The sequence below is a fragment of the Myotis daubentonii genome, chromosome 18 (genome assembly GCF_963259705.1).
Source record: "Myotis daubentonii chromosome 18, mMyoDau2.1, whole genome shotgun sequence".
NCBI lineage: Eukaryota > Metazoa > Chordata > Mammalia > Chiroptera > Vespertilionidae > Myotis > Myotis daubentonii.
Window position 1 is genome coordinate 39379829 of NC_081857.1, and position 23924 is coordinate 39403752.

General features: G+C 51.0%; 1 protein-coding gene across 3 annotated transcripts in view; it reads left to right on the forward strand.

Annotated features, from left to right (window-relative positions):
* Window positions 1–11327: 11327 nt before the first annotated feature.
* The window catches only part of VAV3 (vav guanine nucleotide exchange factor 3), a 163723-nt gene continuing 151126 nt past the window's right edge, over window positions 11328–23924 (forward strand). The window contains exon 1 of one of the 3 annotated variants that reach the window (XR_009449880.1): window positions 11328–11975. Coding sequence is in view for 2 of the 3 variants with exons in the window: in XM_059674535.1 (XP_059530518.1) it covers window positions 11772–11975 (204 nt within the window). In the remaining variant the exon portion in view is untranslated. The remainder of the gene's footprint in view (window positions 11976–23924) is intronic. The other 2 variants (XM_059674535.1, XM_059674536.1) reach the window with 2 other exon arrangements.

A 23924-nucleotide genomic window follows, 5' to 3' on the forward strand; every position in this document is an offset into this window, starting at 1 on the left:
CCCAGCTCTCCTCATCTCTGAGATATAGGGCTATTTATTTCACTTCTCAGAATTTTGTTTTTTTTGTGTGTGTGTTTTTTTTTTTCATTCATAGAAGATGGAGATCATAAAAAGTATCTCATAGACTTATGTAGGTTCCTTTCCCAAATCCTTCACCCCTTATCCTCCCAGCAAAAGAGAAGGTGAATTTGTGATGTAAATATACTACAAATCAGGGTAAAAACAGAACATGAGTTTTATATGAAACTGATGGCTGAACTAGAGTGGTAATTAGATTAATATTGCTTGGTAAAAAAATCTTTTAAGGGAATTAGGAAGACTCAGACATTTGTAGAGAAAAGACAAAATGTTAATGGGATATCTTCTTTGGTTCTATTGATATTTTTGACTACAAGTGATGAATCTTACAGAATGGGAGATATTAAAGTTGATTCTATGTAAGTTTCCTTTTTTAACAAAATATTTTTATTGATTTCAGAGAGGAAGGGAGAGGGAGAGAAAGAGATAGAAACATCAATGATGAGAGAGAATCCTTGATCGACTGCCTCCTGCATGCCCCACACTGGGGATCCAGCCCGCAACCCCAGGCATGTGCCCTGACCAGGAATCAAACCATGACCTCCTGGTTCATAGGTCAACGCTCAACCACTGAGCCACAAGGCCGGCCTCTACTTAACTTTTCTTTAGTAAATTTGAGGAACTGCCTTTGGGGTCATGTGTCAGTGGCCAGTAGAAGTTTGAGAGCAACTACATGGAATGACAGCGATGTGTACATGGACTACCAGCACAGTGATCCCACCTTGCTGTGGCCCGCTGTCCGCTTCTCTTGGGGAGATGTGGAAGGGGTAGGATTCCAGCTTGGGGCAGAAGGGGAGTCCTGGATCAGCCGAGTGCATTCCTCTGCGGGAGAGAGAGGAGTCCAGTTTCTATGACGATCCACAGCTGCTGTGCCAAGACTGCCAGCCGGGGTGCCCAGCAGCGCTAATTGCCATGCGGACATCCGCTCATTAGACTCTGACCTAGAATGACTGTCATCTTTCACAAGGTCCACAATGAATCCTGAGCTTGGCCCTGGCTGGGTCTCCTTCATCCTGGTTTGATTTGGGTCAGACATGCAGCTTTGGCAGGTCAGTACCTACCTTGGTCGGGAAGGGTCACTTTGAAAGCAGGCGAAGGTTTTATTGGAAACAGAATATGAGCTAACAGTCCAAGAGCTCGGAGGGAACTGGTGGCACCCCGCTCTGCCAGCAGCGGCTCTGTGATCTTGGGCAAACTGCTCGACTCCCATGAGCCAGTCGTCTCATCGGTAAAATGAGGACACGATATTCTCACCTCAGAGTGTCGCCCTGAGGTGTGGGCAGGGCTGAGGCGGAACGGATCTCTCATACCTGTGTTGGCATCTGGAATGAGGAAGTGCAACTCAATGAATGGAGGCTCCATGGCCGGCGCCTGAGTCCCCTGACCTGCGGCCAGCCACCACCTGGACCATCGGTCCTCCCTATGGAGGCTGCGTCCTTAGTAACTCAATTTCTTTCCCTTCATCCTCAAAGGGTTCAGTTTATGTTTTTGTGTAACTCTCATTTTATACTCTCATCTTTCTTCTAGAATTGTAGACAGAGCGACAGAGGTTGAGTGCTTTACTTTGGTTAGCTTGAGATGGAGCAAGCTAGGAGGAGGGATGTTTGGGTGTATATTACCCAAAGAACTAAACATTTTTAAAATCATTGATCGGCTGCCTCCTTCATGTCCCCCACCAGGGATTGAGCCCGCAAACCTGGGCATGTGCCCTGACTGGGAATCAAACCGTGACCTCCTGGTTCATAGGTCGAAGCTCAACTACTGAGCCACACCAGCTGGGCAAGAACTAAACATTTATTGAGCACCTAATATATACCAGATTCTGACACGGGGGTTGTGAAAACATGGCCTTCTATTAAGGTCACACAACAGTTGCAGAGTGAGGCCAGCTCTCCCACTTACCAGCCCGGCGTTATCTCCTTTCTGAGCCTTATGTGTGTAATTTGCAAAGTTAGACAGGGCTTGGCGTAGGTTCTGGGCTCTTAGGAAATAATAGCACCCATTTTTTGAGCCGGGCACCCATTGCAGATCAAGTATGAAGTCACACAGAACGAGTGTGGAGGGCCCTCCCGGGAGCGTTTCAGAGCGAGATGGGAATCGGCTCCACTCCCTCCCCATGGATCGTCTCCAAGCAGCAGCGCGATGGCAGAACCGCAGAACCGTTTCCAAGTGGGATTTTATTGGTGTAAGCACAACTGGACAGTGAGCCTGGGAAAGACTCTTTGGAAGCTTTTGTATTTTAAAATTTGTAGTGCCAATACCCACATGAGTTGAATCCTCCCCCTGGGGTTGCACCGTGACTTTGAATGAAAGCAGTTAATTCCCACTGTGTCCAGCTCCCCACCCTGTGCCACTGATGCTGGCATGATGCTGTGCGGGCGTGACTCACTGGGACCTCCTGGGGGAGGGGTGGTCCCTCCCTGCTTTGTTAGCTGTCGCAGACTCTGGGTTTGCTCTGTCCACATGACTCCTAAGTCTCCTCTGAACATGGGCATTTCCTCCTGCGGCCACACTCAAAACGCCTAAATGTCAGGTGTGTTCCCCCTCCCCACTGCATTAAAAAAACAAAAAACGATGATTGTCCAGCCGGCGTGGATCAGAGATTGAGCATCAACCTATGAACCAGGAGGTCACGGTTTGATTCTCGGTCAGATCACATGCCTGGGCTGCAGGCTTGATCCCCAGTGTGGGATGTGCAGGAGGCAGCCAATCAATGACTCTCTCTCATCGACGTTTCTATCTTTCTCTCCCCCTCTCTCTTCCTCTCTGAAATAAATAAAAATATATATTTTTTAAAAAAGACAATGATTAACCCTCCCACCCCCATTTGTTTCCTGCTGGTGCTGTCTGCCTCTTGAGAACTCAGCTCCCAGGAGTGCCGGGAGCGGGCAGCAAGGCCCGGGCGTGCTCCGGTGTGGGAGGGGCTCTGTGAGAGCCCTTTGGTGTCACATCTGGGGGCGGCTGCGTGATGAAAGGTGGCAGCTGCGGTGATGAGCGAGGAGCGTTTCCGGGAGGCAGGGCCAGGCTCCTCTCTCATCCTTCCACCTCCATCCAAATGCCATTTGTGTGAATCAGCTGCCACTGGGCCTCCAGGGCCGTTGCTGCCAGATGCTCCCTTCCCCCCTCTTGACGTGAGAGCCAACCCCCTCCCGGCTCCTCCAGCCCCAGGGTCTTCTGGGGCCGCTTGGTGGCCACACAGCTGCGCGCTTCCTTCTGGTGCAGACCGTGTGCAGGGCTTTGACAGTGACCGTGAAGGGCTTGGAGCTGCTCCCAGGTGGTGCCAGTGAGCACCTGGGCTCCCCTTTCTCTGCAGGGTTGACCCATACTGTGCATGATCTGTGCCGCCTCACCTCTGCTCCTGGCCCCCGCCTGCGGTAGAGGCCAGCGTGCTCCTGTGGGCGTCCCTGCTGGGGCAGAGGAGGCTGGCTTTCCGTCACGTCCACTTCGTCCTCTCCTGCGTAGACATAGACTCGAGAATGGGGGCACTGGGATCCCGCTCTTATGGGCCTGAGCGTGCAGGGTGCCGAGGCACACGTCCACTTCGTCCTCTCCTGCGTAGACATAGACTCGAGAATGGGGGCACTGGGATCCCGCTCTTATGGGCCTGAGCGTGCAGGGTGCCGAGGCACACGTCCACTTCGTCCTCTCCTGCGTAGACATAGACTCGAGAATGGGGGCACTGGGATCCCGCTCTTATGGGCCTGAGCGTGCAGGGTGCCGAGGCACCGAGTGTCCCGAGGTTGGGGTCTCTGCCTAGCGGCGGAGGTCACGATGGTGGAATGAGTTCCTTCAGAAGGCTGCCATCCCCTGGGAAGACTGCCTGGGGTGGGGGTGGGGGCCGGACCAAGTCCACCTGCCTGGCCCGCTGCGGTGGCTGCTGCTCAGGGTTCTCGGCCTCGCCCATCCGCCGCCCTGAGCGACTCCAGAGGTGAGTGCACCTGGTGGGCGGACCCCACCTCATGGCAGCTCCCCTCACCTAGTGCCAGCGGTGACTCAGCGGGTCCGCAGGACTGCCCTCACTTAGCGCCACGCCTGCCCATGGCGCTGCCCCTGCCCTGGACTAGCACCCGAGACAGCCTCTGTGGGGACACGCTTGCAGATTCCCATTCCGCCGCCTCCTCACACACCATCCTGAAGCGACTTGGAAATCCTGGTGATTCTGTTCAAAGCTGCACACGTGGTATCTCTGCCCCAGTCCCCCTGTTGTCTTTCCCTTGTCGTTGCCCTTCTGGTCATTAAACTACCTTCACCAGATTTCGGAGATGCATGAACTGCGGTGCTATTTACGATTCTTTGGCTGTAAGCAAAAAGCCTGGCTAACTTCACACATTGGAGAAGGAGGGGGAGTGGGAGTGAGTGGGAGAGGGAAACATAGATGTGAGAGAGACACAGCGATTGGTTGCCTCCCCCACACACCCCAAACAGGGCTGGGGATTGGACTTGCAACCTAGGTATGATGTACGTGCCTCTGACCAGGAAGAGTATTTTCTATGTGCCTAGCATTGTGGGAGGCTGAGGAGCCGGGAGGTAGCAGGGGGATTATAAGGAGAAACGGGGCTCGTGGCATGGTGAGTGTTGGCATCTGATGGACTTGGGTTTGAATTCTGGTTCTGCTGCCCACTGGCTTGGTTGTGTGGTAGTGGGCAATGTATTGAATTGCTGTAAGCTTTAATAAAGAGCTTTGTAAGATCCCCCTCCAGCGTGGTAGTGAACACAACGCACATGCATGTCTGGCATAAGACTCCGGTGAGCTGGGGAAGAGAACCAGGATGAGGCGTGAAACCGTCCTGGGAGGGGAAGGGAGGGGGAAGAGGTAGTTGAAATGGACAGCAAACCATTCCCACTGGGGTTTCGAGGGCCCTTGTATGCTGAAGACCTTTATTTAAATAACCTTCCACTCTTTTTTGGGGGATGACTAGTCCTTGTTCTTTAGTCTTTCCTATAGTAACCATCACTTTCCAACCCTTTCGTCGTCATCATGGTTCTCCTCGGTAGTTTCAGACTTTTCTCTCTAGTTGTGGATGGGTACTGGGAGTTTGGACGGTACTCTGTGCCCCTGGAGAGTGGAAATAAGAGGGACATCACTCTTGCTCTCCCTTCTCTTTAAGTCTAGTCAAGAGAAAGAGAAGTGAACGCAGATGACCATGGAGTGTGTGTTACTGACGAGCCTGCTGCAGGGCGCCACTGTGATGGCGAGAGCAAACCCTTCTAGGCTGTCTCCTGTGTGCCAGGGCCTTCCAGGAACGAATTCAGACAACCGAGGCCGAGGCTGGAGAAGAGGGGAAGACGTGAAAGGATTTGGTTAAGGGCAGCACCGACACGTCCTCTCCTGTTCACGCTCTGCTAAGTGATTTGACGCCTTCTCCGAATGACCTGCAACCACGTTAATGAAAAGTGCTTACAGGCTACACATGGCTGATAACCCGGGTTTTTCATGGATGATCTCCCTAGACGGGCGACTAAGCTCCTTTCAACAGCTGGAAGGACTTCTCTCTCTCACACAAGTCATGTCGAGGTCAGACGTGATGGAGAAAACCACCCAGCCTGCACCTTGTATCAGTGAGCTGTGAGGTGGGCTTCTTGGGAAAGAACTCAGACTTCTAGTACACATGTGTTTTTAGGGCACATTTTTATTTGTGACAGTAATTGGTTTCTAGTAACAAGATAGACAGCATCTAACACCACAATTGCACTAGATATTTTATCTTCTTTAGCACCTTTGGAATGGTTTTGTTTTTAAATGGGGTGGGTCGTACCATTTCCCAATTAGAGTTGTTCCCTGTCTCCAGCCACCACTACCCCCTACACCGCTCCTTCTAGGCTGTTTCTTACACTCCTCTCCAAACTTTTATTTTTTATTTACTTAATTTTAAAAAGTATATATATATATATGTATTTAAGTATATTTTTATTGATTTCAGAGAGGAAGGGAGAGATAGAGAAATATCAATGATAAGAGAGAATCACCGATTGGCTGACTCCTGCACGCCCCCGCAACCCCGGGCATGTGCTCCGACCAGGAATGGAACTGTGACCTCGTGGTTCATAGGTCAATGCTCAACCACTGACCATGCCAGCCAGGCTCTTCTCCAAACTTTTAGAGAAAACTGTTCTAATTAGGTAAAGTCTAGGCAACAGAGGATTAAATAGGCACAAGAACGCTGGTCATATGAAAAGGTTTTGTAACTTCAGATTAGAGAGAGCATCGTCTATAGTAATAGGTCTGAGAATGTTCATTCCTTTGTTCATTCATTCAATAAATATTTAGTGAGCATTTGGGAATTCCAGATCAACTAGACGACGTATTTCCTTCAAGATTCTTCTTCAGACCAATAAAAAGAACTACAAAATGACCTTGGTGGGGATGGGTGGGTGGTAGTGCTGGTGGTGAGGCAAGAATGAGGTTGTTTGTTAGTCATTATCAGGGAGGGCCTACCTGAGGAGGCAGCTGTACCTGGGCTGTGGGGCTTGACTGTGGGCAGAGGAAGACACCCGGCCTAACCGAATGCTCCCATCCATTCGTCCTCTGCATCGGCTGCAGGTCTGGCTCAGTTGAGAGCTGCATTCTTTGGCTGGGAGCACAGCAAGGCTTAGGTGGCTGATGTAGGAACTGAGGCCACAGGCAACACTGACTTAACCTCTGCTCACTTGCCACAAGGCGCAACTTGAATGAAATGGTCAGCTTTCTTTCTAAGCCTACTGCAAACTGACCACTGCTTAGCTCATTCCTGAAAGATCCTTTGAAAAGTGGAATTCAGAGCTTTTGCATTTTCTCCAGTTTATCTGCAGAGTATGAAAATATCGTGGCAAATTTTGGGGTGGACTATTTGGAAGAAAAGACACACACAAAAAGACAATGTATAGTTTTTATTTTTAAAAAAAGTTTAAATTTTTTCAATTATAGTTTTCATTCAGTTTTACTTTGTATTAGTTTCAGGCATACAGCATTATGGTTAGACAGTTAAGCAATTTATAAAGTGATCCCTCTGATAATTCAATTACCCACCTCACACCATGCTTAGTTCTTACAATATAGAGGCCTGGTGCACGAAATTCATGCACTGGGGGAGGGGGTGTCCCTCAGCCTGGCCTGCGCCCTCTCCCAGTTTGGGACCCCTTGGGGGATGTCCACTTGCCGGCTTAGGCCCGATCCCCAGGGGATCCGGGATCCCTTGCTCCTTACCACCTGCCTGCTTGCTCCTTACTGCTTGGCTTGCGGCTCCTTAGCTCTGCTATGGAGGCAGGAGAGGCTCCCGCGCTGGACTCTCCAGCCGTGAGCCTGGCTTCTGGCTGAGTGGCCTCTCCCCCTGTGGGAGCGCACTAACCACCAGGGGGCAGCTCCTGTGTTGAGCATTTGCCCTTGGTGTCAGTGAGCATCATAGCGACCGGTTGTTCTGGGTTGTTCCGCCTTAACGGTCGCTTAGGCTTTTATTATATAGATTATTGACTACCTCCCCAGGACTATTTTGTAACTGCTAATCTGTCTTTCTCAATCCCTTCACCTTTTTCGCCCAGTTCCCCAACCCTCTCCCTTCTGGCAGCCACCACTCTGCTCTCTGTGCCTATGAGTCTGCTTCATTTCTGTTTGTTCATTTATTTTGTTCTTTTGATTCCACATTTAAGTGAAATCATATGGTGTTTGAAAAAAGACAGTATCTTTAAACCCAGATTTTCTTTGGATCAGTTTTCCCAAACAGCAAAATATTATCTATGTCCTTAAATGCAGAGACGTGGAAAGGGGTCGTTCCCGCTGACTTCAAAAATAATTAGATTTTTAAAAGACATAGAGTCCTTTCTTCACCGATGCTAGCTCTGGCTCTTTAGAGTTGAGAAATGCTTTTTAATCTTTAATGAAACTATTGCCACCTTCATAGATACTCAGGACGTGATGAAAGAACAGTTTAAGTTTTCATCCCTGAATGTGAGACAAGTGATGAGCATGAGAAAAACAACAATTAGGCAGGTGTCTGCCCTACTATGTCCAAACCGGATGGGGCCCTGGAGCAAGGACCTTTCCGATCATCCTCATTCCAGGGCCGGGGACCACTGGCTTTGGGTCAGCAGCCTCTGTCTCCTCTTCACTGTTACTGAACGTGAAACTGGTGGCCTCACCGGAGTGAGGCAGGGATGGGGGGGTGGTGGGAAGGGGCCCGGTGACCCGCCATTCACACGCAGATCACAGCAAGCAGCCGTGAAGAGAAATTTCAGCCGGCCGCCACATCTTCCCAGGCACTTGCATATAAGAGAGATCAAAATGAAAGGCACTGATAGCCAGCCGCAGGGAAACCTCATTCACTTTGATTGAAGTAACTGATTCCCCAGCTTGGAGATAGGCTGGGAGCCAGCAGCCCGGGCTAGTATTGATCACCTGTCTTCCCAGCGGCGGTGGCAGCCCCTCACCCATGGTGGTGTGAGGAAGCTGGACCACTGAGCAGGAGCAGGGTAGCTTGGGAGATTAGTGCCGATCCTGGGAGGGGTGGGTGGGGGTTCACTGTGAATTATGCAGATGAGTCAGGATTTTCAACATTTTGGAGTTCTTTTTAAAAAAAATATTTTTATTGCCCTAGCCAGTTTGGCTCAGTGGATAGAGTGTCAGCCTGCAGACCAAAGGGTCCCGGGTTCAATTTTGAGGATATTTTTCTATTGGTCTTTTAGAGAGAGTGAATGAGAGAAGGAAAGCCAGAGAGAAACATCTATGTGAGAGGAACACATGGATTGCTTGTCCCCTACACGTGCCCTGACCAGGGCCCAGGCTGGGGAGGAGCCTGCAACCAAGGTATGTGCCCTTGACTGGGATCGAACCTGGGATCCTTTGGTCCACAGTCCGATGCTCTATTCACTGAGCCAAACGGGCTAGAGCAGTCCCCCCTTATTTTAAAGGAAAAAGGCTGTGGCTGGCAGCTCCACAAAGCTCACTGCCATTTTTGCTGGCGCCCTGGTTTCTGACACTTGAGTGGGCTCCACGTGAGCTCCCTCTGGCCACCTCGCTCCTGTTCACTTGAAGAGCCCGGCTCTTCCTTCTCCTCGGGCCTTGCATACAGCATCTTCCTCTTGCCCCTCCCTCCACTCGCTGGTTTACTGTATTGGACTAGTGTTATGTTTTGAAGTTGTGTTATGTATGTGTTATAATATAGATGAGTTGTAAGACGTTCAGTAGCATTTATTTGGACCCTGCTGCCTTTTCGGGAACTGAAAGCGATGGGCTAATGTGAATGCAGCGCTTACTAAGCGGTAGGCACCCCACGTTACGCATTACATAGGTGCTCCCTGGACTTTAATGCAAATCTCTGTCGCCCGGGGGTCTTGTTAAAAGGTAGGTTCTGATTCATTTGCTCTGGGCAGGGCCCTGGAGCTCCTGGGCGAAAAGGCTGGGCCACAGACTGCATTCTGAATAGCAGGGCATTGTATCATTCGATGCTGGCGACACTATGAGGTGACTGTTATTTTCCCTTTTCCATACGTTGGGAGCTGAAGGTTAGAGGACTTAGATGATTTTCCCAAGGCCATGTTGCCAGAAACAGCAGAGCTTGGACTCCAACCTAAGGCTGCCTCCTGGGATAGTGAATGTTATCTGGGGTTGGAAATGCCCGACAGCACCCACGGGTGTTCTGAGGCGACCGGAAACAGAATTGATATGTTTAATTAACTGTTTCTTTTCTTTTTGTTGATCCTCACCTGAGGATTTTTTTTTTTTTTTTTTTAGAGCGAGTGGAAGGGACAGGAAAGAGGTAGAGAGAGAAACATTGATGTGAGAGAGACGCAGCGATTGGTTGCCTCCTGCATGCACCTACCGGGATTGGGGATCCAGCCAGCAACTGAGGTACATGCCCTTGACCAGAATTGAACCTGCGACCCTTCAGTCCGCGATGGACACTCAATCCACTGAGCCAAACCGGCCGCTAGGGCAACTGTTTCTTGTTTTATGAAGCTTCTTTTCCAGTTTAATTCCTCTTTATGCAGGACCTTGTGTTACCTGGTGATTCAGATGTGTTGGATTTTGTTTCTGAAGATGAGATGTAGAGTTAGGGTGATGCGTTGGCCAGAATTCTAGTTTAGAAAACACCATGTCACAGGCGCAGTCTGGAATGAGCACAAGCGGAAATGGATGGGGAAGGTGGGGGTGGGGTGGGGGGAGGAAATCCTGGGGTGACTGGTACTTGAACACCGGGGGCTCTCACTGTGCCACCTCGTCGCAGGCCCGTGGAGGAGGCAGTCCCTGCCCACAGATCAGACACTTTTAAAAATAACATTTGACCTGCTTAATAAAATTCATGTTTTGTAATAAAAAAAATGGGAACTGCAGTCATGTAATCGTAAAACATCTGAAATCCAACTAGCAGGGTTTCCTATTTTACTTTTCATCTTTTAAAAGACCTCACCTTTAAATGTAAAAGGCGGAGAACCACATGTACACAGAACAGCAAGAGTTCAACGTGGCGATTTCTTGCCATAAATAATTTAAACACTATTTTTGGTCTTGGGGGGCAGCGGGAGTAAAAGGGGCAGCTTTAAGACTCCTCCCTCCTCCCCCCCAGGATTTAAGAAATGCCAGTGCGCAGCTTCTGGAGGCGTGGCCCAACTTCCACCGGGGGTCCCAAGCTGGGCGCACCCCCGCAGCTGGGGGCCGATGCTAATTGCTCTCCGACCAGCTCCCGGGTCACCGGCGCATGCGCAGTGTGGCCGCCGGGCTCCGTGGGCGTCGCAGGCCTATTTCTCTGGGGCAGGTTCTGTGCGGTCAGCACCGGGGCCAGGACCGCGACCGGGAGCAGTTCTGCACCTGAGCAGGGAAATAGCATCTCTAAGTGGCAGTCACCTCGCGGCCGAATAGGCCCTGGGGCTGGGGGCGGGTTTCCGCAGGCGTGTGTACATACACATACACATACACACACACACACACACACACACACACACACACACACACACACACACACGTTTACGGTGCCAAAAACATCCTCAGGCGCTCGTAACCCCGAGGAGGAGCGATTACGGGCTGGGAGAGAAATGTAGGGGCCAGAACGAGGAGGGTGAGGGGAGCCCATCTCTCAAACTTTCAGCGCTGCGTCCTCCAGATGCTCTGCGCCCCGTTTGCGTGTCTCTGGTGGGGGCGGTCCGGGTGCCCCAATTCCTCGTTTGCTCTTCGCAGACTCTTTACGGAACCGCAGCCGCCTTTGGGGGGTTCCCAGTAGGAAGCCCATCGTGCCGCCGTCCCCCAATCCGGGAAGCCGCCCGGAGACCATCCCCTGGCGCCCGGGGCCGTGCCGCTCCGCGCCCCAGGGCCCGTGGGGGGTGGGCGGAGGCGTGGGACGCCCCGAACCGCCCCCGCCCGGCCGCCGACCCCGGGCCAGGGCGGCGCGCGCTCCCACCCGCGCCTCCGGGGACTCCGCCGGCAGCCGGGCGGCGCGCTGGGCATGCTCAGTGGCCGGGCGCCGGCTCGCGAGTCGGAAGCCTGTGCGCCGCCGCCGCCGCCGCCGAACCGGCCGGGGAGCGCGCGGGACTCGCTGCAGCGGCGGCGGGCGCGGGGCGGGGAGCGAGCTGAGCCCCGCGCGGGGCCCCGAGACCCGGCCACCGCGGCGCCGGCCCCCTCGCCGGGAAGGGGCCGGCCCTGCTGGCGTCGGCGGGGCGCGCAGGAACCAGAGCGGCGGCCGCAGCCTCGCCGCCCGCCCCGGCCGGGCCGCGTCCCCTAGCCGTCGGGCATGGAGCCGTGGAGGCAGTGCGCCCAATGGCTCATCCACTGCAAGGTGCTGCCCGCCAACCACCGGGTGACCTGGGACTCGGCGCAGGTGTTCGACCTGGCGCAGACCCTGCGCGATGGAGTCCTCCTCTGCCAGCTGCTCAACAACCTCCGGGCGCGCTCCATCAACCTGAAGGAGATCAACCTCAGGCCGCAGATGTCCCAGGTGAGGAGGCCGGCGGGCGCCTCGCTCCCCGGCCCGCTGCTCCCACTCACCACCCGGCTAATGTCTTTGTGTGGATGCAAACCTCTAGGTGCGCCCGGCTTGCCCTGCCTCCCAGCGTCCTGCTTGGGGGACCACCTCGGCTTTTCAGACCTCGGCTGGGAAGGTTTGGCTCTTTAGCTGAACGCTCAAGCCCAGCGTCCGGAGGTGGTAGGAGGGTTTCGGAAAGGCGTTCTGGGCGGCGGGAAACAATACTACCGGAGGGCCCCTCACCTACTTTGGTGTGTGTGTGTGTGTGTGTGTGTGTGTGTGTGCGCGCGCGCGCGCGCGTGCAACAAAAGGACTCGGAGCCGCCCCTGTACAATAACGGAGGGGTGGGATGCACCCAGATGATGGGCTGAGGCTGCCTTTCGTGCAAGTCTCTGGCTTGCGTCTCGTCCCCATGTTTTCTTGAAAGAGGAACCATGACTTCAGGGAGGACTCGAGGAAGTGGAGGGCGTTCCGGACCGTTATCCGTACCGGGATGACCCTGGGCGAAGGGAGGCAAAGGGGGCACCGCAGGGAGGCGCCCCGAGAGCCCCCGAGCGTGGGGCCGGCCGGAGCGAGGCTCTGTTTACAGTTCTGGCTGAGCCATGTGAGAAGGAACGAGGCCAGCCTCTCTCGGCAGCGACAGGAAGCGAGAAGTTTTGCTCGAGATTCCGCTTTCCCTCGCTCAGGGCGCTCAGGGCCGCTCGCTCTGCTGCGGCGGTGCAGGCTTGCCTCCCGCGGCTGCAGGCGCCTCTGGGGGGTGCACCCTACAGTCAACTCGGAAGCCCGAGCTCAGTGGGACAGTGCCCCTGGGGCCCGGCAGAAAGAGTTTGCACAGAAAGTTGGTGAACCCGACTCGGCACACCCGTTTTCTCTTTCACCGTGTAAGAAACCCACTTTCAACTTAAAAGGGAGGGGAAAGAGGCCCTCCGCCACACATCCTGAATGATAGGGAACCTCGGCTGCCTAGCAACCAGAGAAGTGCCTTTTACCACCAAGTGACTTTATAGGCTTTGCTAATTATGTAGTCATCCCTTCTTCCGGATGGCAGTGTCTTATCAGGGTCCCCCAGCACCTCCAATGCGGCTCCCTTGCCCGTCTGCCTTCAACCTGCTGGCTAGCACCCCCCGAGAAAGGCCAGGCTTGTCCGCAGTGAGAGCTGTATGCTTTTAGAAGTGAGGTCAGTTGTTTTCGACTCTCCCATAGTCCTGGGTGGTGATTGCTGACTCCTTGGACCCCTTTCGAGCTGCCCCAGTTCTGGCTGTTCTGTCCTGGGGGTCAGCAGACATCTCCATTACCCTGGGGGCCCACGGATGCCCGCTCTCCCCCGGCCTCCAGCCTCGGAGGCAGAGCAGGTCAGGATGCAAGGCCCACCAGCAGGAAGAGCAGCGCTGAGTGCATTTCCTGAAACTCCGGTGTCCTGGAACCCTCGGGGGCTGTTCTCTAAGCTGTTCTCTATAATCAGTTTTTCTGGACAGCTGCTGATCTCGCTCTCTCTCTTTAACGTTCTATCCCTTGTCCCAGTGTCAACAATCATAGGAAATCTTTTCAAATGTGTTTTTGCTGTTCTCTTTGTAGCACATATTAGATATAATTGAATCCTTTTGAGGACTAAGGACCGTCATTATAAGCATCCCTAATGAAAATTGAGCATTTACAATGCTCTGCAAAATCTGTTCCCTACGGGGGAGAAGGGGGGGCACCACAGTGAGCACAGCAGGATCCGAGCCCTAAAGGAATCATTACTGTGCTATCAGATAAGCCACCAGGTTATAATGAGCTAAACAGCCCAGTGGCCCTCCTTAGGCAGTTGTGCCTTTTGGTTCTTCAGTCTGAACCTGAACTTCCTGGTTCCAACTTCAGTGCAGTTTCCTCTCTAGTGTCTTATGGGCGAGGGCCTCTCCCAAAAGTGAACCCTGGAAGGCTGGCACCTGAATATGGTGGTGAGTTTTCTTCTTGGTTCTTGGCCTCATTTCAGAGAGAGAAGGTTTCTAAACAGCTGGGTGCTGGACAGGCGAGTTGGTATTATACAAGTTGTCGTTAAATCCTCAAATGAGACTTCATTCAGCAAGCTGACGTATTTAACACGCCTGCAGGTGTCCAGCACATACTGTGTAACTTAATTGATATTCACTATTAGCAAAATTATTTGAAACCTTTCCCCCCTGCTATTGTCATAGATTATAACATACATTTTAAAACACTTGCAAAGCTTACAGATTTTTTTGAGGGATGACATCTCCAAATATCTTTGCCTTTAGCTACTCATATATCTTTCTTGGTAAAGGTTCTAGATGCTTCTGTCATAAGGTTCTTACTGCATCGGCTCTATTCATACTCAATAGTGAATAACCTAGAAACCCTGACATGCATCCAGCAGGCTTACCTTGTGAATTTAGAGATGTCAATACTAGTACTTGTGCCTTTTGCCCTGTCTAAGAGCCATTCTGTCCACCTGATTGAGGTTCCACTGAAGGTATTAATTTGAAATGGATACAGAGCCCAAGATCTTCTAAGCCAGGAAATAGCTGGAAGCGCTCACTTTCTAGGTTTGTGGTATTTGAGACTGCTGTGAGCGGATGTTGACAAATGAAATTTTAGTTGATTTTTAACTTATTTTTTAAAATACATTTTTTATTGATTTCAGAGAGGAATGGGGAGAGAGAGAAACATCAATGATGATAGAGAATCATTGATCTGCTGCCTCCTGCATGCCCCCTCCTGGGGCTTGAGCCTGCAACCCGTGCAGTGTGCCTTTGACCGGAATCGAACCTGGGACCCTTCCGTCTGCAGGCTGATGCTCTATCCACTGAGCCAAACCAGTAAGGTTGAGCCAGGGCTGAAATTTTAGTTTCTTGATGTTCGGCTTGAGCTGTGGGACATGCCCATGTGTCAAGGTTAGAGAGACAAGAACCTGGAGAGGAGTGGAGATGGAGAGGGCAGGAGATAGGAGGGAAATGGGTAAAATGTGGTTCCAGGAATCCAAGTGAGTGAAGTGTTTGAGGAAGGAGCGATCAGACCTGTCAAATGCTGCCAATGGAGTGAGTAAAACGGATTGAGGATGGAGTGTTGGATTAAGCAAAATAAAGTTCTTTGGTGACCTTGACAGACAGATTTGGTGAGTGATGGTCAGACACCCAGTTGGAGAAGAAGAGAGCCGGGAGGAGAGGATGGAGACAGCAAGCATAGACCTCTCCCCGGGAGGAACTTTGCTGTAAATAGAGCAGAGAAACGGGGTCATGGCCAGTAGGGGAAGAGGGATCGAGAAAGCATTATTTTCTTGTCACATAGAATTCGTACTTTATACCTATTAAAAGAGCTCTTTTAGGTTGAGACAGATTTTATGCCTACATGTGTCTGTGGGAAAAATACATATGTGTATATATAAGAAAATACAGGGGAAATAAACCTACTGTGTTCCTAAAACTTCCCTTCCCTCACATGCTGTTCTTCTGAAGACCATTTCCTCTCAGTCATTGATTTCCATTGATTACGCTTTTTTTTTTTTTATATAATCTTATTCTGAGGACCAAGGGTTGGTGATGTAGCATTTCTAACAGAATACACTACTATTGTCCCCACGCCTCCCTTCCAAGCTGGAGTTGGGTTTTGATGCTGTTACTGCTTAAAAAAAGTTAAAGGGAACTGTATTTCTGCTCTATTGGTGACCTTGCAGACGGAGGAGGGCTCCCACCTTCCTGCGCCTGCGCCCACAGACGATGCTTTCTCTCCTGTTCGGTGGGTGAATGATCAGAGCTCCTCCCCCCCTCCCCGTGCTTCCTGCATCCTCAGATCGCCCCTGGATCTGCCCATGTGCATGCAATTATGTCCATAGTCCCCTCGCTTGATTCAGGAAATGTTTCCAAGGTAGAGCCACAGACTAGCCGAGCCTTGGGTGTGATGGAGAGTGACTCCGATGGTTTACCAGAACTCCCGGGGCAGGTGTCAGAGTCAGCCTTCGTATGGCTGTTCAATGGATAATGGATGCCTGTGGATCACGGGATGGAGTCCAGACGCCTTCGCCAGCGTGCAAGGCCCCTGGCCTAAGCCAGTTTGTCTTCGAAGCTCCGCCCCACGCTGTGCCTGACCTTTCGGTGGCTCTCTGCGCTGTTAAAAGGCTCTAAACCAGTGCACATGCCCGTTTCTCTGCTTGAGATGCCCCTTCTCATTCCTCTGGTTGAAGATTTGGTTCAAGGGTCACCCTTGCAGCGAGGGCTTCCCAACTTCTCCCCGAGGCGTGGCTGGTCACGTGCTGCTTTGTCTGGGGCTCCTGGGTGGAGCCCAGCATTTCCCGCCCTATTTGGCAGTATTTTCCTCATCTGTCTCCCTTCCAGGCTGTGACCTGCCTGAGGCTGCCCTAGGCGTCCCTGTTTATATGCATCTGTAGGCACTGACGCAGGGACTCATCCATAGCGCCCATGCATAAGCAGGCATGTACCAGTCCATTGATAGTGGATTGCAAATGAAGACTCTGTGCACTGCCTTTTCAAATGTACAAGGTCATTAAAAACAAAAACCACCTGTTCACTAAGTGGCGTTCCTACACTGCTTACCGTCAGGTGGGTGACCGAACCCGTCTCAGAAGTAGGCACAGTAAAAGCACCCACCTCCCAGAGTGCTTTGAGGACAGGGCGTGGATCAGCCTGTGGCCCACACATGGACATTTGCAGTACAGGTGAACTATTTGTATATAGTTATGACTACGGCTGCTGCGGAAACAAACGAGCTTGTGCGTTCACACCCACCGTGCCTGAGCGAATCGTCACACACGGTGAGACAGGCTTTGTTATTGATCCCCACGCGTTAGGTCCCCTCCCGGGCCAAGAGGAGGAGGTGACTTGTACTAACACGCAGTTCTCGCCGGAGCCCAGATTAGCATCGCAACACGCGAAGGGCAGTGTTTCCCATCAGCAGGGCACTGGCCCCTCTGCATGTGAACCGCAACGACTTCTCTTTTTTTTCACTGTGTGATTCTCTTGCCGTGTTCCCTTGGAGAATGTTGTGGTTGGTTTTGTGGCTGTCGAAAACAGCACCTCCTTGCTAGTTGGATATTGGGTCATAGTTTTGGTTCAGGGTATTGAATGGACCAACTGGGTGATTTGATACATCATGCTATTCCGTGTAAAGTGGGAGGCAGACCTGTGACATGCATGTGATGGTTACAGGAAATAAAATCGGATAGAAAAACTCAGGAGAGTTAATGAGAGGGAAGGAAAAATGAGGGGAGCTGGTCCTCTTTGGCCTTTTAATACTATGTCCCTGACAGCTGGCCTCTTCTTTGTCTTCATTTAAAATTTTATTTTTCAATTACAGTTTACATTCAATATTATTTTGTATTAGTTTCAGGTGGAGAGCATCGTGGTTAGACAATCATATGCTATAAAATGGTCCCCCTGGTAATTCCAGCACCCACCTGGCACCAAACATAGTTATTACGATCTCATTGGCTAGGTTCCCTGCGCTGTACTTTACACTGTGACTGCTTTGTGCCTCCCACTCTGTACTTTTCCACCCCTTCACCTTTTACACCCAGTTCTTCACCCCCCATCCCCTCTGGCAACCATCAATCTGGTCTCTGGATCTATGAGTCTGTTTGTTTGTTTGTTAATTCTCGCCAGAGGATATTTGCTCCATTGCTTTTCAGAGAGAGTGGAAGGGAGGGAGGGACTAGAGGAGAGAGAGAGAGAGACGATGACGTGCGAGAGACACATCCACTGGTTGCCTCCTGCATGCATACCGAACCTGCAACTCAGGTTCGTGCCCTTGACCGGGAATTGGTCTAACCACTAGCCACACCAGCCAGGGCCATGAGTCTGTTTCTGTTTTGTTTGTTCGCTTATTTTGCTCTTTAGATTCCACAGATGAGTGAAATCATACGGCATTTGTCTTACTCTGTCTGACATTTCACTTAGCTAATACCCTCCAGGTCCATTCCTGTTACTGCAAACAGTAAGTTTTCATTATTATTTTTTTTTTATGGCTGACTAATATTGCATTGGGTATATGCACCCCAGCTTTTTTTATCCACTCGTCATTGATGGGCACGTGGTTGCTTCCGGTGCCTGGTTATTGTAAATAGCACCGTGACAGCGGACCTTGAGCACATGGTGAGTGGTCTCCTGAGCTGGGTCGGGAGTGCCTGCATTTTCCTGGGCAGCAGGGACACCGGTGTTTTAAATGAGATCCTTCAGACAGTGGTCATTTTTCTTTTCTGTAGTATAACCATTCTTGTAAATTCACAGACACGTGTTACAAGCTATTGTTCATTTACACATTTTAACCATTTTATTAAATTTATTGGGCGCCATTGGTTCATAGGACTGTATACGTTTCAAGTGTACAGTTCTGTTCATTCATCTGCACATTGCACTGTGTTCCCACCACCCACAGACCAGTCTCCTGTCACCACATTCTGACCCTGTTTACCCTCTTCTCCTCCTCCCTTCCTCCACCCATTTCCCTCTGCTGATCTCCATACTGTTCCTGTCTAAGTTTTTTCTTTGTTTTTGTTGGTTCATTTGTTGCTTTCAGTTTTATATCCCACATATGAGTGACATCATATGGTGCTTGTCTTTTTTCCGTCTGACTTATTTCATGTAGCACGATGCTCTCAAGATCCATCCCTGTTGTCCCAAAAGGCAGTATTTCATCTTCTCTTAGGGCCGAGTAGTATTCCACAGAGTATCTGCACCGCTCTCCTCTATCCAGCCGTCTGTCACTTCGGTGCTGCCATGGCTTGACCACTGAGAATAATGCTACGATGAACATAGAGGTACATGCCTTTATGAATAATGTCTTCAGATTTTTCAAGGAAGTACCCAGAAGAGGGATTGCTGGGTCGTAGGTATTATTAGCTGGCTGTTTAGGATACAGTAGGTCCTCACTTAGTGCTGTTGATCGGTTCTGTGACCTTAAGTGAAATGACATATAAGGAAGCCGGTTTTACCGTAGGCTAATGGATATAAATGAGCCGAGTTCCCAAGGCATCTCATCAGTGGTGTATTATTGAGGACCTGCTGTATTATTATATCCCTTTTTCCCCCCATCAGCACAAACCCTGCATGGTGTTAAGACCCGTCACAAGTTCACCTCCTGCCTCTCCATAGTCCCACAGTCTTGAGCATTTAGTGAAAGAACATTGAGCAGCAAAAGAGTAGCTACTTCGGACTTTTCCGGAACGTTACTTAGAATTGTACCGTGTGCTGCTCTCCGAGTGTGCTTTCAAAATCTGTGACGCAAGAAGGGTAGTCAGCTTTCGAGCTGCTTGCTTAACAGGAAGTCGGCAGCACATGTCGCTCACATGGGAGTTCTCTAACGGGTCAATTAATATGGAATATTTAATGAAACACTCGATACCCACCTCCCATGATTTTCAAAGTGCTTGTCTTAAAATAGATCTGAAGCAGCTGCTCTAACAGACGTGCATCCCGCCCCTGTGCCCGTGAATGGCAGGAGCCCTTCCCCGCAGTGCGGGCAGCGTGGGGCAGATTTCACCAGAAGGCACCAGAGGTCAGGAGACGAAGCTGTGGTCCCAGCTCTGCCTCTGAGTGACTCAGCCGATACCCCTTCTCTTGGTCTCCGCCTTGCATACTTACAGCTGTACCAGCAAATACCGACATGCACAGCCACGTGCTAAAGAGCAGCTCTTTTTTTTTTTTTTTACACGTGTTTAGTTCTCACCCGGGAGGCCTGTGGTTCCACGCAGAGAGCTTTGGGACAAGGCACAGACGTTGGGGTCCCATTTTACTTGTGGAGTCTCAGTATCCTCACATAACAGGCAAGAGATAGTCCAACCCCGGCAGCACTGTGGGGAGAATGAGACAATACTTGTAAGACGCCTGCGGCATAGTAGAAATTACACAGGCTTTTAATTTCTTCCTCCTCCCCCACTTCCTGGATCCTCACACGTCCAAGAGGCAGGAAAAACAAGATCTTATCGCCCCTGTACAGAGGAGGAAATTGAGATGCGCACCCGGCCGAAGGACGATTCTCAAGGTCATCCAGACAGGACGTGGTGAGGACAGGACTTGAGCCCAGTTGTCCTAATTCCAAATCCTGCGAGGTTCCTCGTTCCTGCACCAAGCTCAGTGGATAGATGGATGGTGAACGGCATGAGCAAACGGCTGGGAAGAGGCTTGGAAAAAGCAAGACCTGCTCAGCACCCGTACAATGACACTGCATTAGTTTGCACTGAAATTTGCTGTTTTTAAAATAGACACATCTGAAATAACAAAACCCGGTTCACTTATTATCTGGCCTGATTATCTAGTTGGGGATGATTCGCTTTCTAGTAATTTCCCAGCTGCTGTGCTTTCTGTGTGGTTCTGTCTTCATGGGAGTCGGTGCTGATGTGATTGATTCATCAAATCATCCATTTGTCTACTAAGTATTAGGTGTCATAATGGATGTTGAGGATTCAAGGGTGGATCCTGTGTTGCCTTAGTCTACATGGCATGAATTTTACCTCCGACCCATCTTTGTAAACGGAGCTGGGCAGGGAGATTTGAGTTGGAGAGAATGAGCTTGGCGGGTGTTTGATAGGTGGGAGATGCTTTTTTGGATGCATTGTTAATTTTCTATATGGGCGGTGTGACACTAATGTCACAGAGTGGGTTGTGTGTGTGTGTGTGTGTGTGTGTGTGTGTGTATGTGCGTGCGCACTGTGGCTGAAGGTATTTCTGTCCTTTCCGTAGACATTTATCAGTGTCTCCTCTGTGCAGGGCACTGGAGGCATAAAGGCAAATCCTATGAAGTTGCTGCTTTTGGGGGGTTGGGAACCAGGCTTGACCTTGGAGTCCGGCTTTTGCAAGAACACAGACAGAAAGAAAGTCAGTGGATGCTTCAAGGCTGGTGCACATGTGCAGGCAGCTGAGTGAGCCCGATGGAACCAGGAAGAGGACAGAGGCAGGAGTGGTTCCTGGAGAGGAAGGAGGTTTGAGGAAGAACACGGACGGGGTGGGGAGAGTGTGTGTGAGATAAAGAATGTGCAAAGACCTTCAGACCTCAACGATGTCCCCAACCAGGCAGCCATTCTGAGCAGTGATGACATTTCCTTAATAACCGGGCTCTGGGATATGGCCGCACCGTTTGCATTTGGCAGTGAAGATGCTGAAGCACTGTCTTTGGTGGGTGGCCTGGGGCCTCCGAGGATGGCCTGTTCCCTTGAATAAGCATCTAACTATCAGAACCGCTGTCCAGCGCCACATTTTAGAATCTACAGAGACAAAACTAATATTAACAGCAGCCGTGTCACACTCTCTCCATACCTGTGTCTCTGGGGGGACCCACGTCTTTCATGCTCATTCTGAGCTCCAGGGACCTCAGTTCCTGCTCCCCACTCACTGAGGACCAGTTGCTATATTCTCCTGAATCAACGATGTTCGATGGGCAAGTGCAAGATTCCATTTCCACGTTCTCTGCCGTCAGGAAGAATCTGAAGCCAAGCCTTTCTTGGGCGGCTGACTGTGCTCTGAGCTTACTAACTCTCTTAGCCAGCAGATGCTTTCTTCTGTTTTAAGGTCCGCTGTGTCTACACTCTGGATTATCAATAAGCAACAGAATTAGTCTAGATTCATTTTCCCTGTCTGCACTGGGTGCACGATTAAGTGAAAGTTGCGCTAGTTGAATGATAACATCACAAGAAAAGAAAACGAGCAGATACTGCGAGCTGGCTGCAGAGGGTCAGGCGGCCTGGGCCCTCCTGGGAACTGACAGAGGTGACTCGAGCTTCTGGTTTCTTGGTGGATGCTCGCTCAGGCGCACCAGGGGCCTCTGGAGACCACAAACCAGAAGCAGTACTGCTGGTGTGTCGCATCCAGCTTCTCAAAGTTTTCATGACACCTGGTCCTCTCTGGGACTCCGATGGACTCAATATTCCCTTCAAGACCCCAAAATCTCTTGGGGATCAGAAAGCAAAAAACAAAACAAAACAAAACCCCAAAACAACAAACAAACAAACAAAACCAAACCCTGTGCATTTCCCACCGGGGCCAGCTCCTTTGTCTCGTGCAGTTAACTTCTGCAAGTTCAAAACTGCATTGTGCTCACCCAGAAGTAGAGTCCCTTCTTGCCCTCCCTCACTCATTCAGCCAGCATTTATTGAAACACCGCGTCCAAGGCTCTGGCGAGGCCCTGAGTCGTAACGCGGGACTCGGGCTGGAAGAGCAGTGGGCGCTGGAGGCTAAGCTCCTCACCCTTCTCCGTGCTTCCCTGTGGAAGCTCTTCTGAGTGAAAGTCCTGGAGGTGACTCAGCCTCCTCCTGTCTTCTCTCAGACCTACCTGCTAGCCAGCGAATGGCGGCCGTCTGGTCTCATTGATAAGGGAGGCCTGCAGAGTGGGTTCTGTCTTCCCGGAGGAGATTCACAGCCAATTGTTTACTTGTTTTGCTGGAGTGAAGGAGAGGAGAGCCTGCGTCCTCCAAGCGACGTTTTCTAGTATGTGTTAGCTTTTACCAGTAAGAAGTTCCCACTTTCACCTGATTCCTGTGTGTCTTGTGCCTATTGCTCCTCGGGCTTCTCGAGCAGTAGGCAAGGGGAGCGTTGATGACTTTGACCGTGAGGGGCTGTGAAGCATCTGCGGCCTCGCCCACAGGCAAGTGGCTTCGCCAGGCACAGCTGCTTGTGCTGTTGGCTAGGCCTGAGCAAGCGCAGGACGCGCCGGTCCTGGCGACCGGGCTTCGTGGGTGGGCAGAGCTGCTGATAATTGGGGGTTTGTGGGTTCAGCTTGGGCGAGTGTTTAGGTGAGGCTGAGGGAGGGGTTGGCCCTTTTTAGTCATTTGCGGAGGAATAGCATTTGCTGCTCTGACTGTGTTTTAGCCAAAGCTGCAGGCCAGGACTTCAGACTGCAGAGTCACAAAGGTTTAAGGATCTTGTGTGCGGTTCTTCCTTTAAACCGTGAGAATGAGGCCACGGTGGGGAATGAAACATTGGCTGCACCACATTCAGTTCATTTCAGTCCAGGCCGAAGGGAGGCCCTGCAGGGACTAACCTCATGTGATTTTGTAATTGACCTAAGATTTTTAATGGAACATCCATCACAGGACCCACCTCCGTGGACCCACTCTGAGCAGGCGGAGAAAGCTCCCTCTCTGCAGGTGGGTGGGCCTCTGACGGGCCCTGGACTGGGCTGAGCGCCACACAGCCCCGGGGACAGAGACAAGACTCTCGTTCTCCGGCTGAGCGTCCTCCACACTGGACATGAGTGATGTCTGCTCTGGATTTGTTGACTGTCAGTTCCGCCCATTGGATCATTGAACTGTGACCACTTACCGAAAAGTTGTAGATTGAAAAAAATTTCCTTTTTCAATGACAATTTACATTCAGTAATATTTTGTGTTTGCTTCAGGTGAAGAGTTGTAGATTTTCTTAATAAGCAAATAAAAGGTAATGCACTTGTCCCGGCTGGTGTGGCTCAGTGGTTGAGCATTAGCCTATGAACCAGGAGATCATGATTCAATTCTCCATCCCCAGTGTGGGGTGTGCAGGTGGCAGCCGATCAGTGATTCTCTCTCATCATTGAGGTTTCGATCTCTCCCTCCTTCCTTCCTCTCTGAAATCAATACAAACATATCCTATAGAATAAAAGGCTAATATGCAAATTGTCCCCTTGACTGGGAGTTCCACTTGGGGGCCAGACCCCACCTGTGCACGAATTCTTGCACCGGGCCTCTAGTATTTTTAAAAAAGGTAATGCGACCATCCTCACCTTAAGCTGTATTCCTGGGTGGGGATAGACAATCCCCACGAGCCAGTGAAATAAATGATTGCAAACCCAAACAGGAAAGAGGTGGTTATAAAGGTCTGAGCCCGAAACCCTCCAATTAAGGAGAAACTACAGTGATTGGAAACTTTGCCAGAGGGGATGGGCGGCCTGGCACTGCTGGGAACTGACAGAGGTGACTCAAGAGCTTCTGGTTTCTTGGTCTTA